At 43.2% G+C, this 14,365-nt stretch overlaps 1 protein-coding gene across 2 annotated transcripts in view; it reads left to right on the forward strand.

The window, feature by feature from the left end:
* The window catches only part of gnb1a (guanine nucleotide binding protein (G protein), beta polypeptide 1a), a 32,418-nt gene extending 18,343 nt beyond the window's left edge, over positions 1 to 14,075 (forward strand). The window contains exons 1-11 of one of the 2 annotated variants that reach the window (XM_030119585.1): positions 2,408 to 2,487; positions 3,720 to 3,826; positions 4,308 to 4,346; positions 4,454 to 4,560; positions 7,252 to 7,315; positions 7,854 to 8,016; positions 9,120 to 9,186; positions 9,492 to 9,693; positions 9,954 to 10,170; positions 11,938 to 12,053; positions 12,294 to 14,075. In XM_030119585.1, the coding sequence (XP_029975445.1) occupies positions 3,770 to 3,826; positions 4,308 to 4,346; positions 4,454 to 4,560; positions 7,252 to 7,315; positions 7,854 to 8,016; positions 9,120 to 9,186; positions 9,492 to 9,693; positions 9,954 to 10,170; positions 11,938 to 12,044 (1,023 nt within the window). In that variant the 5' untranslated portion in view covers positions 2,408 to 2,487; positions 3,720 to 3,769 and the 3' untranslated portion in view covers positions 12,045 to 12,053; positions 12,294 to 14,075. Of the gene's footprint in view, positions 1 to 2,407; positions 2,488 to 3,719; positions 3,827 to 4,307; positions 4,347 to 4,453; positions 4,561 to 7,251; positions 7,316 to 7,853; positions 8,017 to 9,119; positions 9,187 to 9,491; positions 9,694 to 9,953; positions 10,171 to 11,937; positions 12,054 to 12,293 lie in introns of those variants that run through there. The other variant, XM_030119584.1, reaches the window with a different exon arrangement.
* The last annotated feature ends 290 nt before the right edge of the window (positions 14,076 to 14,365 follow it).

The raw sequence follows: 14,365 nt of genomic DNA on the forward strand, positions 1-14,365 counted from the left end.
GCTCCCCTCCCAATTGTCCTCTGCTTGTTCACTCTCATTAGTTTAATCTGGCTCTGTCCTCCAGCTCGCCTCGCTCGCCTCTATCCTCTTGTGCACCAGAACATCTCACTGCCGACTCCTCTCCTTATGTGATCAGGGTGACGCCTCTAGTCTTACCCCAAAATGCACCACCAAACCCCAATAGAAGCATCCTGGTATTTACGTCTCTGCGTGTATACTGAGCTTTTATTTTTGGCTTGCCGTCATGAAAGACAGACTTGCACTGAATGAAAATATTTTACTTCATTATTTTTGACAATATTCAGAATTATTAGACACTTTCTTTTTAAATTTTTGCAATCGTGTCCACCAAAAATCTTTTGCTTGCTGCACCCATTTTTAAAGAAACACCGGCTCAACTGTTCTCCGGTGTAGCGGGCCGATAAATCTTTGCGGCGTGAAAATGGATGGTGCGTCCACATATGAGAAGAAGAAATACAGAGCCTGTCTGTGCGCGTGTGTTCAGAGTCAAATTACACTTCCTCTCTCCTTGTCACTGTGTTGTGCTCGAGATGTCGGAGCTGATAGGAGTGGCTGGAAAATGTGAAGTCTGCTTCCCTCCTCCTTTCTCCTCCTCCTCCTCCTCCTCCCCCACCACCTCTCTAAAAATAGCTGGCAGAAAGAGAAGGCAGCTCAGTCGAAGCTCTATCTGTTGGGCTGCCAGTGGTTTCAACACTCCCACCACCAGCAAAAGGGAAAAGAGTCTTCTGAATCACACCTCTTATGCTAATAATAATCACCAGCAAAGAGTACTGCTTTTATTTGAGGTCTTTTGTTTTTTTTGCAGAACCTTTTAAATGTCATTTTATTGAAGCTGACCCACTGTGGCAGTTTGAGCATTTTTGATGTTACATATATATATATAACATATACTGTTTTTATTCATTGTTTTTTATTCTTTGTTCCGCATCTTTATCACAGAGTAGAACATAAAATGTTAGGCGTTCTTGTGAAACACTTGGAAATTTGCATCGTCTTATAACCATTTTTTTTTTAAGGATCAAACTGTGGAATGTTCTGACAGGCTGAATGGATCACCTGACCTCAGCCAACGGAGCATGTGTTTCACTTATTTCAGACTTGAGTAAAAACAGAAAACCCCTAAATGAATGGGGAACTGGCTGCGGCACAGGACAGGCAAATCATCAGGAAACAAGCTGGTGCTCGTATCCATAAACTGTATGAATATGGCGCTTTTTGGCTGCAGTTGTTACGTCTGGGTGAACAGTATTTGTCAACTGAAACAGCAGGATGCTCACAAGCTGCTTTCTGTCTAAATTTGATGAGTTTTCTTCACAGCCAAACATGGTGGTTACTTTAAAATGAATTCACAGACTATCGGTTACATTTTCCTATCTAAAAACAACTGGGAAAAACGGCATGTTCCATTTGTTTATTCTTGGACACTTGGACTGTAGCATGACTATTTTTGCAATTCATTACTGTACCAGCCTATTGGAACAAATTCATGAAGCAAATGGTTTTCTAGTTTTCTGCGGAGGCTCATCTGGTTGAGTCCTTTGCCTCCTTGTCTCTGAAAGTCAGAGCAAACCCTGCTTGTAGACAGACTGGATGCTGTTCACATGTTGTAACAGCCACAAGGCTTGTGTGAACAGCCAGCAATGTTTAACACTGCAGACTCCACCCCCAGAGTTCCTCGGCCATGGGAAAGCACAACCTCGGGACCAAGTATGTTGGGGAGGGGGGGGCAGTATCTGTGGCCCTTCGCATTGTTCCACTGCAGAGCCGGGTGAATGTTTCAGAAGGGCAACTTGGTGTTTACAAAGAGCACTTTAGGGCTGAGAGTATCAAATAAAGATACATTTTAAAACAGAAAACTGAATGTCAGGCGCTGCATCCAAGTCATTACTATGCTTCAGCATAGTGGCTGCAGATATGACAAACAATTTAGAATAAAATGCATCTGATTGCTGAAGCATGTGCATAGTGGATAAAACTTGAAAGTGATTGTATAATGCTTCAGGTAAATCTTTGAAAGTGATTTTTTTTAACATGGCAGGTAGTTTTTTTTTTTCATCAGGGATTATGTTTCGACCCTCAAACAGTGACGGTAATGTAAACCTAATGAACCCACTGGCCTCAGCGGCCTCTGAGAGGTGTGGGTTCCTGCACAGTCTCAGAATTGGTGACCTTTTGATGACTTTGGAAAGTGTACCAATACCCATCTCCTTTTTTTTTTTTTTTTTTTTATCTGTTCATATCGAAACGACCAGAATTATCCGGTGATATTACCATGAGACATTTTTATCACCAAGATTAGGGGGCTAAGGCGCCTTGCTTAGGTGAAGACCCATTTAGCAGCACTGACCAATCAGGTGACAGGTAACTACTAAGATGTGAGGCGCGTGAAGGATAAGGTGTTCATTCAGGACGTCTCGACTCTCTCTAAGGCAAAGGACTTAAAACCAAACGCAGAGAAACAGGGAGGTAGGTAATAGCTGTGTAGATGCTGCCGTGGTTTGCTCGTATTTGATGGGTGGATAGTGAAAGTACCTCCAGTCTTTATACCAACCTGCTTAATTCCATTCTGTGGGAAAAAAAAAAAGGTTGTTGTTATTATTAGTTAGGGAGAGTTGATAGCATAATAGAAAAGCTGTTCCTTCCTTTGTTTGGTTAGATAAAATGATTTCTAAGAAGTTTCTGGGACTGGAAAAAGTCTTGGCCAAGGATTTGGTTTGAGTCGCGCCGATGTGCTAAAATTTTAATCACCGGCTCTCCTTCTATCGGCATCCAGCATGTCTCCGAGCCTAATTTAATAATTTTCCCAGGGATATTTTCCTTTTTAAGTGGAAGTTGTCTTGTTTGTGTGGCCTTTTGAAAGTTTCAGTGTACAGAGCATCGACCGGAGGATTGGGGTCAGCGGGATAGCCACTGCTTTTAGGATCATCAGCAGGTTTTGTCTTAACCGGATTTGGCTGGAGGAGCTGAATCAACTGTGTCCCAGGATTACAGGGATGACATTGGAGGAGAGTTTAGAGTCCAGAGGCCAGAGCGTTGACAGCCTTGTCAAACCCTGCCCATCATCTTGAATATCTTGTGGGCTCCAGTAGCACAGCGAAACCAGAGCTTGTCTCTTGGTCTACCTCTTTGCTTTCCTGGTTTCTGGACTTGTAATCTTTGTATCATTTTTACAGTAAGGAGTATGTTCTGGTCTTGTGTGGCCGAGTAGATTTTTATCCCTTATTTTTTATTTATTTTTTTTTTTTTCAATTAAATTTTTTTGCCCGTTTTTGGCTGGTCATTGAGGCCATATGTTTACCCAGGGGTTTGCTACTGTTTGGGAGGGGATGAGAGGGAAAAAAAAATCAACATCTTCCTCAAAAATTGTTATCTTAAGCCTAAAGTAGCTGCCTGGTTCTTGTTGCTAGGTAACAGTTTCAAGCTGGCAAGGACAAGTCTCGAGCTGTCTAGAAAGTGATTCCCAACGACTTTGTCTGGGCCTCTCAGTTTGGACATAAGAGACCGTGTGTGATTCTCAGCTGTGTTTCACTGAAGTAGTCATGTCTATAAATTCATTACAGAAGACGGGAGTTATTTCCACTTTGGGCAACATGCAAATAATGGAAGTTGAGCGTGTGTTACTGGCTTCACATTTTGCATGCTTGTGGGATAACGTGTGTGGTTTCTATGTTAACCTCGTTGTTCTTTTTCTCTTCCAGATCAGCAAGAGTCTAGGCGGCGGAGCGAAGCACACCATTAGCAGAGGAAAATGAGTGAACTTGATCAGCTACGCCAGGAGGCTGAGCAGCTCAAGAACCAGATCAGAGTAGGTCCTCCTCTGCCCTCTAGTCCAAAAGTAGTTCTTAATTTTTTTCTTTTCTTTTTTTTTTTTTTAAGTGTGTGCACATTCAGAAAGTTGACCAAATGTGAATCCACAGTAACAGTGTCATTTGTTGAAACAATTCACTGCACATTAAAGACAGTAGGATAGTAATATTTCATCATGTGACATTTGTGTTCATTAGATTGCAGTGATATGAAGTTAAAGCTCTGCTGGATGTCAGGATGATGCTGAAGAGATGCACATCCAGCTTGTAGCAGAGTGAAAATCACACTTATTGTTATTGTGATTAAGATGATGTAACACATTTCTATGATTGCCTTCACAAAGCACAGTAATTGTGAAGCAGCCCCAGGCACGTAAGACTGTCGATGGGGTGATAGTGTCAACAGTGAGTTTAAATCAACCCTCAGTGACTGTGAGAGTATCATGTGATTTGAAGGCTGACTGACTTGTTGTGTTTCAGGATGCCAGGAAAGCGTGTGCGGATGCTACCCTGTCTCAGGTGAGTAGTGGAAAGTGTTGCTGTTAATCTGTGGTCTAAAATCAGAACTGATGTTTGGCTGCTTACAGAGTAAAAAGTGACGTTCTCCTCTTTTGAATCCTTTTCAGATCACAGCTAACATTGACCCTGTTGGCCGAATTCAGATGCGCACTAGACGGACACTGAGGGGGCATCTGGCTAAAATCTATGCCATGCACTGGGGCACTGACTCGAGGTAATCTCATTCATCTTTATTTCATCCTTTAACTGAATATTTTATACCCACAGCCCAGGCCCTCCCCACACTTAGATGCAGGAAATGCATATAAAAGCTTTCTTTGACTGCCTTTGTGCCGGTTACTCCCTCCTGAGGGTCGTTGTCAAATCCAGACCGTCCACAGTGACTTTATCCACTTTACATCCAGAAACGCGTCCTTTACTTCAGGATGTCCGCAGGAACTTACCGTAGTATCGCAGGCACGACAGGGAATGCATCCGTTCCTCTGGAACACTCATTGGACAGTACATCAGCCACTCTGTCTTTGAGTGTGTCTGCTGTGTTGTGTGTTCACGTTGCCCTGTTTGTGTGCACTGGAGGTGGTGCATGTGGGTAGGGAAAATACTCAAAATGGAGTCGGCCCTTGTTAAAACGAACGTGGAGGCAGCTCGAGCGACGCTCCTCAGAAAGCCTTCTCCCTGGAGGTGCGCACACCTCTCACCTCGGCAACACAGCAGGTTAATCACTGCGGTGCTGGTGTGTATCGGTCCACAGAGAGACCGCAGCGAACCGCTCAGTAACCTCATCATCCTACAAATCTTGAAAGTCTCCCACTGTGTTTACCAACTGTCGGCTCCCACTGTTTATTTGTTGCATCTCCAAATGTCTCGCCTTCACAGGCGTTTGGGTGTTTATTAGGTGTCATCAGATGGCATGCTGAGACTCTGCCACCCGGGAAGGTCATATAAAGATGCTTTGACCCTCAGAAAAACCTTTCTCAGCTGTTTTGAACCCTGTAGAAACACCACTGAAATTCAGAAAAGGGCAACCTTCTAACACTTAAGCAATTAAACCCTTCCCTCAATTATTCTCTCTAGAAAATAATATATCCGGTGCAAAAAAAGTTTTTATTTTTGGAAGTGGACATTTTTACACATTTAAAAATTCCCTGCTGCAAACTACTTGAGGACTGTTGCCAGTTCACACTTGTGATTTCTTTAGCTCTCCTTAGTTCTCTAGAAAAGAGCCATTCCGTGTTCAACTGCACTTAAAAGAAAACCTCATTGTGGAATGACATGAATTTTATGGAGAAAAAATAGATTTGAAGGTACTTGTTACTGTTTATTTCATCTGAGGAAACTTGAATGTAGGAAGAAAAGGAGTTTGATCCAGATTAAATCAGTGCTCATTTTTTTCTCCCATAAATACTTGTTGATCCAAATTTTTTTTTTTTTTTTTTGCTTTTTACTGAATGAAACAGACCCTTTTTTTTCCCCCAGTGATTCCACAAGTTTATTCTGCCCTCTCAAGAATTGGGCATCTGCGTTTGTCGTGCACTGCATCACATTTTTAATACTCCTCAAGCGCCATCTTTGATGGATGGCTTGTTTGGTTACATTTGCACGCCGTGGACGCATTGCGTCATGAACTCCCAGCTGACATGAGCACTCCCACAGTTAACATGGAGTCTGACTCCACTGCTCGACGCCGCGTTGTGAGGATTCGGAATGTCTTCGTTTAACAGCGAGGATGAGGGTCGGTTTTCGTTTTGAGCAGAATTCCCAGCAAGCCGTTTTGTCCCTTGCTTATTATCTGCAGGAGTGCTCACATGTGAGCACATCTCCACCAGCCTGGTAGTTAAGATTTGCATAGTCCCAGCAGTCCTTGGTGTGTTCACTCCTTTTCCTGTGCCTGTGTGCATTGGGACCATCTCTGTGGTTACTCTTGTTGGATTCACCCAGATAGCAGAGCACAGCCACAGAGGTGCCTTTGAGCTTGCTCTAGAATGCAAAAAACAGCTTTGAAAAGGGTGCTATCAAAAAAGAAATACAACTACATGTTGTGCACATTCTACACAGACTGTCACATTTCAGTACAGGTACTTGATTTTTACAGGTAATTTAACGTTTCCGACGATCATTTGCCTGTTTGTTTAATCACCTGTTGTGTAAAATGTGCTGTATCTTGGCCATTGTTGTAAGAAATCTACACAACAAGACTCAACAAACACTTTTTAGTTGAAAATCACAATAGTAGTGACTTCCATGATGGTAATACAAATCCCTCATCCGTCCACCCATTTATGGAGACGGCCAGTGTGCGGGAATGACCTGGGCTGCATTGATTTGTAAAAGGTACATTTGTCTCTGCACAGTTAGAAATCCACAAGTAGTGTAGAAACTACATATCCTGGTATATTCAAGTTCAAGTTAAACTTTATTGTCCCCAAGGGAAATTTGTCTTGGGCTTGTTGTGCTGCAGGTTAAACACACAATATAGTTACAATACATTATATAATATATATTGCCTCTGATGACTACAGTACAGCAGTAATACATGGTAGCGTGTCTTTTCAAACAGCCATCTATTGGTCCTCTATGCTGCTTTATCCAACTTGAAGTCACAGGGGGCGGGGCAGGATCCCAGTGGACGATCAGCACGGGCGGGCTCCACCCAGTCCATCACAGGGGCAACATAGACAGTCACGCTCATTTAGAGTCACAGTCCATCTCAAGCTCATGGTTTTGAACTAAAATACTGCAGTCAGTCATTGTGACCTGTCATAGCTATGTATAAGAATAAAATGTGTCTAAGAATCAGAGTATTCATCACAGATTAATAAAAAGAGTGCTGTTTGTTTCTTTCTGTGGAAAAGGTAAATGTCTGTTGAATTGCCAGGTCATTGATTGTTATCTGTGTTTTCTGCAGGCTTTTGGTCAGTGCTTCCCAGGATGGCAAACTCATCATTTGGGACAGTTACACCACAAACAAGGTGACGATTCCATACGCAGACCGGTCTTTGAATCCTGGCTCCGTAAACGTCGTCCTTGACATGTGTTCGCATCGTAATGCATCAAGTTCAGAAAGTAGTTTCTGTTGTGTGTGGATATTTACCTCAAGAGGACAACAGAAACAACTCTCGGCTTCAGAATTCAGTAAAATAAAGATGTGAGACGACATGTCTTGATCTCCCATGTCTCTTTAAAACACTGTTAACCAGCTAACTGGAGCCAGCAGACCTGGTAAAATAACTCGACTCAACCAGAGGATGTTTACCTGTTGATTGGAGCTTAAGTCAGCAGCAGTTGATGCCAGCTGGTGTCATTTAGATTGACAAACTGCTGAGTTCATTTTAATACAATTCTCAAGTGTGCGAGGGTGCCAAGTAAAGCTATTTATAGTGGGTATTGTGCCCTTGAAAGGTTAAGTTAATATTGCAGACAGACTTTGTCACATGCCCCCCTCCCTCCCTCTCTCTCCCATCTGTCATAGCATACTATCTAATATTAAATCTCCCTCCTCTCCTCCAGGTCCACGCCATCCCGTTGCGCTCCTCCTGGGTGATGACGTGCGCCTATGCCCCTTCTGGAAACTACGTTGCCTGTGGTGGTCTGGACAACATCTGCTCCATCTACAACCTGAAGACCCGTGAAGGAAACGTGCGCGTCAGCCGCGAGCTGGCCGGACACACAGGTTGGCCTGACCACTCCCCTAGCCTTCTATCCACCCGTCCAGGAGTCCCAGGATGGTTTGATTTGAAGGTCAGGCGGGCCTCTGGACCGACGGAATCGGCCTGCGTGAGGCCGTCTTCAGAACGAGGCCAAATCATGCTTCACTGATCACCTTGGTTGAAGCTGTATTGATAAGTGTGAAAGATAAGACGATAACAATTTAGTTGAGTTGAAGATTTAAAGTGAAAACAAGCATCAGGCTAATGCGTTGAGGAATTCTGACCTGTCCAGAGTGGTCACTCATTAGCTCCTCCTGTTATTTATTAATGAGACTGTTAGGCAGCAATAACATGTTAAACCACTCCAAGAATTAAAGTTTTTAATGATTTAGATTTGATGTTTCCATAATTGCGGTGTACAGATTTATTCTGATAAAATGACGCCTAAAGAATAACAAACTGTCACGCCGGCATAACGGCACCTCTGGCATTCAAACATTTACATCTCAATTGGAAAACAAAAAGAAAAAGCTAATTTGAGCTCACGATGGAAGGCTGAGGAGGATAGTTCAGTGCTCGGTTTCTCTTTCTGCTCGTGTCCCTTGTTGTGATATCGCCGTAAATATTTTCACACCCAGACGATGCTGCTCACAGAGTGCGTCTGTGTGTCTTCAAACCGGAGGTGTTGGAGCCGTGCTGCAGCTCCTCAGACTAATGAAAGTGTTGAGCTCTTAGGCAAGGAGCATTCATCTGATCAGTGTCACATGATGCAGGAAGTGTGTCAGCATTTTAGTTCCAGTTCCCTCGCTATAGGGAGGGGTATCTACACTCTCGGTTAGTAAAGAGTGGATTCTGGAAACCAGTCATGAAGCAGGAGATGCCCTGCAGCGCTTCTTTTTTTTTTTTTTCTTTTTCCTGTTTCTGGTTGTGAATAAGTCGATTCATGTCCCACCCGTACAGCTCAGGATCATTCTCCAAGGGTCTGATGGCGAATTGGAATAAACTTTTCACCCTCTGTGCCATTTAAAAGAAAAAAAAAAAAGAAAAGAAGGGAAACCTGTGCCTGCTGTCCGAGTGGAATAATCTGAGAGGAGTTACTCAATCAGTGTTTTTCATTCCCTACCAGGTTACCTGTCCTGCTGTCGCTTCCTGGATGACAACCAGATTGTCACCAGCTCTGGAGACACCACCTGGTCAGTTGTGGAATTGCACACACAATACAGTTCCTCACTGCATTCAAAGTTATTGCTGAGAAACTGGGATTTAGATGGCTTTTTCACAAAGCTCGACACACTAAAAAGAGACTCAATAATAGTATATTGAGCAGGTTTCCAATCTCTCTTTACAGCACATAATAGATAGTTGTTAGTGGGACCTGCGTTTCCAACATTATAGATCCAGTGGACCTGTAATATGCCAGATTTTTGATCAGATTTCTGTTTCTCTCTTATAATGTATCAAATGGCAGACGCTTCGTGTGTTTTCCGTGTGGTTGCAGTGCTCTGTGGGACATCGAGACTGGTCAGCAGACAACTACATTCGCCGGTCACACCGGGGACGTGATGAGCCTCTCTCTGGCGCCCGACACCAGGCTGTTCGTGTCTGGAGCCTGCGACGCTTCGGCCAAGCTCTGGGACATCAGAGAAGGAATGTGCCGACAGACCTTCACCGGCCACGAGTCGGACATCAACGCCATCTGCGTACGGAGACGCACAACACACACACAACTGACACGCCACGTGCAGATCATATCAGGGCGGCATGTCTGAAGTCATTCGGGGCACGCACCAGTCGGGCCTGTCGGGCCGAGTCAGAGGAGCGCCGGTCCGACTGAGCCAGTTATAGAGCAGAATGCATGGGAGAGACAAAATCATCGCAATAGACAGTTTGAATGTGAAGACATCAGGTAGAGATGTCGATCTCTTAAAAATGTCGATTTCCCCCCCCCCCCCCCCCGCAGTTCTTCCCCAATGGCAACGCCTTTGCCACTGGCTCAGACGACGCCACCTGCCGGCTGTTTGACCTGCGCGCCGACCAGGAGCTGATGGTTTACTCACACGACAACATCATCTGCGGCATCACCTCCGTCGCGTTCTCCAAGAGCGGCCGCTTGCTGCTGGCCGGCTACGACGACTTCAACTGCAACGTCTGGGACACACTGAAGGCCGACCGCGCAGGTGAGCCAAACAGCCGAGCGTCCCGCCGACCGGCACACTCGGAGGTCTCGCTTAAGTGGTTTGTTTACGACTTCAGCTCAATGACGAGAAGAGAAGTTTCAAACTCTGATTTCACTGTTTCCACTTCCTAATACTGGTGGAATATTAAAGGAAATTCAGAATCTGCAGCGCACATCAGGAAGTATGGCCAGGTGGAAGCTGAGCAACAAAAACAAACCCCCCCATAAAGGGGGGTTTGTTTTTGTTGCTCAGCTTCCACCTGAAGTGGGCGTGGCTCTCATTTCTGACTAAAAATATCACAAAGTTTTTTGTTTGTAGCACAGATAAACTGTTGCATAGAGTAGCGTCACTGCTGAATGAGGAAGGCCCATGCGGACATACGAGCAGATTGCATACCAAACAATGATGATTTATGGCCTCATACTGGAAATGATCTGTTCAGCGTGTTACTGGAACTGTATTGTAAAAGGTGAGCAATCGGTGTGTTTACTCCTGACCTTTCTCTTGATGTAAATGGTTCCATTTTTTTTTTATATACTCCTGAATGTCTGACCTCTAAATATTCAGATTACTCAACTTTTCCAAACAAAGATGGGAGAAAGTTATGGATGTCATCAACATACCATACGAGAGTCCTCGTAACGTTCAGGAAGCAAGACGCAAAAAAGCCTCCAAACTAATCATAACCGACCGGTCTGCTCGGTAGAAATTCCCTCATATCTATTATACTCTAGAATGTTGTAAGGAAAATTAAAAAAAAAAAAAAAAAAAAAAAAAAAAAGGGCTTATTGACGGTCAGCCTTGACTTTAATATTCAGCACACACTAACTACACTTTGTTTCAGTGTGTGTCAAGTAATAGAAGGACTTCACATGTAGCGCTACAAAACAGCTCCAAGTCAGAGTTCAAGTTTAAATGCAGAAATTTAGAAAACAACTTCAAAGCGTCCCATTTAACCTGGAAAACTGGTCATTAAAGCGGCAGAACTCTTTGTCCACACACAGTTATTTTTGAATCTTTAAACAGAAATCTGAGAATGCGTCTCTTCCGATGCTGTTCAGCCACACGGTCATGAGGCACCTCTTCATCGTTCACTTCTTCTTTTCTGATGGCGCTAATGGTATTTTGATATCGCATCCCAACTTGAAATGTCAGCTTACAGCTGACTTTAGGATGCACGTTGTATTGGACGCGCCGTTCTGCGAACACCACCGGCTTTGCCCTTTAGCAAAGAGCAGCGGACCGGGAGCCACTGGCGTCTATCTATAGCGCCATGTATAGGCCAGCTCCGTGCACACAGGGCTGGAAATGCAATTCACGCTGTCTGCAAACTTTGTAGAAAAGCGTATTGATGTGAAAAGTGTCTACACACCGTGGCGTGTGTGTGTTAGCAAAGTTAGCAAGATGAGTTTAGTTTGTATTTATTTCAGAGACTAAAACATGTTGTGTGGAGCCTCACCTGCTCCTGCAGGGATGGAGACCCCTATGGAGGCATGAATACTTTACAGTTATCGACAGCATGGTGGGAGAGGGATCAGAGGAGGCACACATCTCGACAGGGAATTTCACTTAAACGCACATACTCTCTCTCACACACACACACACACACACACACACACACACATAAAGACAGCATTTTGAATGAGTCAGTCTGCGCTGATTTCTGTGGTTTGAAGGTGTTCGGACTGAACATGTAAGAATCTTGTGTGTTTTTAAACACGCAACCCTAACCTTGTGGTGTGTGTGTGTGTGTGTGTGTGTGCGCAGGTGTCCTGGCCGGTCACGATAACCGGGTGAGCTGCTTGGGCGTGACCGACGACGGCATGGCAGTGGCAACAGGGTCCTGGGACAGCTTCCTCAAGATCTGGAACTAGAGTCTGAAGGTAAGAGATGCTCCCACAGGAGCTTGTTGCACTCGGTAACCCGCATGGTGTGTGTGTGTGTGTGTTTACTGCCATCTGCGGTTTGGGAATGAAAGTGCAGCTTGAAAACATCTGACGCGATCAAACCCTCTTCCTGTGGCGCGATCCCACCTGAGGATGCTGAGTGGGAGTGTTACACACGTCATCTCAGATGAAACTCACAGGTTTTTGTTTTTTTTTTTTTTCTTCTCTCTCCTCCAGATGGCATCCGGACTCCAAAGTTGAGTGGAAGACCATTCCAACATCACAATGTTCAATTTTATTGCATATCCAATCTTTTCGAAAAACACCATGATACTGACTCCAAACACCCCCCCTCCAAAAAAAAAACAAAAAAAAAAGAAAAAAAAACTTTCCAAGGGCAAAAATTCTCTCTGTCTCTCTCTCTCTCTCTCTCTCTCCTCCTCATTTAAAAGAGCACAAGTGTCTGTAACTCATTCAGCTAGAAAAAAAAGTCATAAAAAGAAAAAAAAAAAAAAAGCTCGAAGAATCTTTGTGGTCTGAAAGTGGGACGGAGGGGAAAGTCGTGCATTCCTCCCATGACCATGGTCTGGTATTGTAATAAGTGAAAATAGAAAAAAAAAAACCTCCACCACTGCTGCCGCCACCAACACCGTCACCATCACCACCGTCACCATTATGCACAGGTCTGAGTGAAGGTTCCTACATGACAGTGATCTAACTCTTAATAGCTTTTTGGCCATGTTTCTCTCTCTTTTTTTTTTTTTTTTTTTTTTTTGTTTATTTTCATGATTCTGTTTTTTGTCGACGGAGAGGTAGATCAGCAAACTGTCAGTTCAATGTTTAAAAAAAAAATGAGGATCAAAGCTTTGTTTTATTTCCTAGTCTTTACACATTTTAGAGGATGTTTTTAAGTCTGAGAAACAAGCGAACCTCCAGATCGTGTCATTTTAAAATCCAGCTTTATCCCCCCCTCCCCTCCCCCCCAACTGGAGAACAAAGCGAGAGAATTGAGCTTCAACAGGGAGTCCTCAAGCCACTTCTGGCCCTTCTGTATATTTAGCCCCCTTGATACTTTTACTCTTTTCTTTTTTTTTTTTTCTTTTTCTTTTTTTTTTCCAGTGTAGTTCACCAATCTTTGTTTGCACAAAAAATTAAACTTTGCATATATAGAATAATGTTTAAAGAAAAAGAGTTAACTAACCAAGCACATGCTGTTTATGATAATGAATGCTCGTTTTTAAAACGAAAAACAACAAAAAAAACAAACAAACAAACCATTTTAACCATTCTCACACCTTTTTGTCTGGCAACAGCGTAGAATAATTAAATGAAGATTAACCCATCGGATCATAATGGACCCCCACGCCCGCCCCGCTCCCCCCCCTCCACTCCGCCCTCCTTTTTTACTTCCTTTCGGTTGAGTTTCTTTCCTCCTTTGCCTTTAGTTTCCCTGGTTTGTGTTGCCCGTGGTTGGGACCGGTGATGTGATTTGGTCGGGTAGGGAGTACCTCCACTTTAACCCGGTTACGATCCGGACGTTTCTCTTTTTAACAGAGGTGCCCATTCCGTGCTTGGAAATGCAGTTACTACTCTGTGAATGACATGTTGTATAAATCAATGTTTGAAAATAATGATATTGAAACTTTTTAAGTTAAAAACGGAAAAAAAAAAAGATTTTGGTTGTCTGCCATGGGTGGGTTATCTCTTAGAATCGCATGCTGTAGAATTGCTTAAAAGGTGCATATGGAATTGAGTCCTTTTGATGTTTTTCTTTAAGAAAATAACCTGTTGAATATATCAATACGATGGTATTTATAGTTTTCATTTCTTTTCTTTGTTTTTTTTTTTTCCCTTTTTTTTTTTTTCTTTTTTCCTTTTTGTTTTTCGGCTACTCCGTGCATACATGATCCAACTAAAATGTCAAAGCTATGCACTCGAGAAGCGAAACCCTGCAACATAAACGGTTACTTGGTCCATTCTTGGGAGGGATTCCACAAATTTAAGAAGTAAATGTTTAAATTGTACACACATGCATACGTACATTCATTCACCTTTAAACATACACAATCTCAAATGGAACAAATAAAATTTTCATTCCTTCTGTAGCAAACAAAATTCCATTTACAAAGAAAAACATTTTATAACAGGTTTTTTTCTGTCCTTTAATAAAAAAAATGAAAAAAAAAATCTTGCAGCATCTGAATGGCAGAACTTTCTGTTGTTCCTTCTCCTTGTAAACAGAGACGCTCTTTCTTTAGCAGTAGTGACATTTTTTCCATTGTTTTTTCTCTGCGACATTCTGTACAAAA

Source organism: Salarias fasciatus, chromosome 20 (genome assembly GCF_902148845.1).
Source record: "Salarias fasciatus chromosome 20, fSalaFa1.1, whole genome shotgun sequence".
Lineage (NCBI taxonomy): Eukaryota > Metazoa > Chordata > Actinopteri > Blenniiformes > Blenniidae > Salarias > Salarias fasciatus.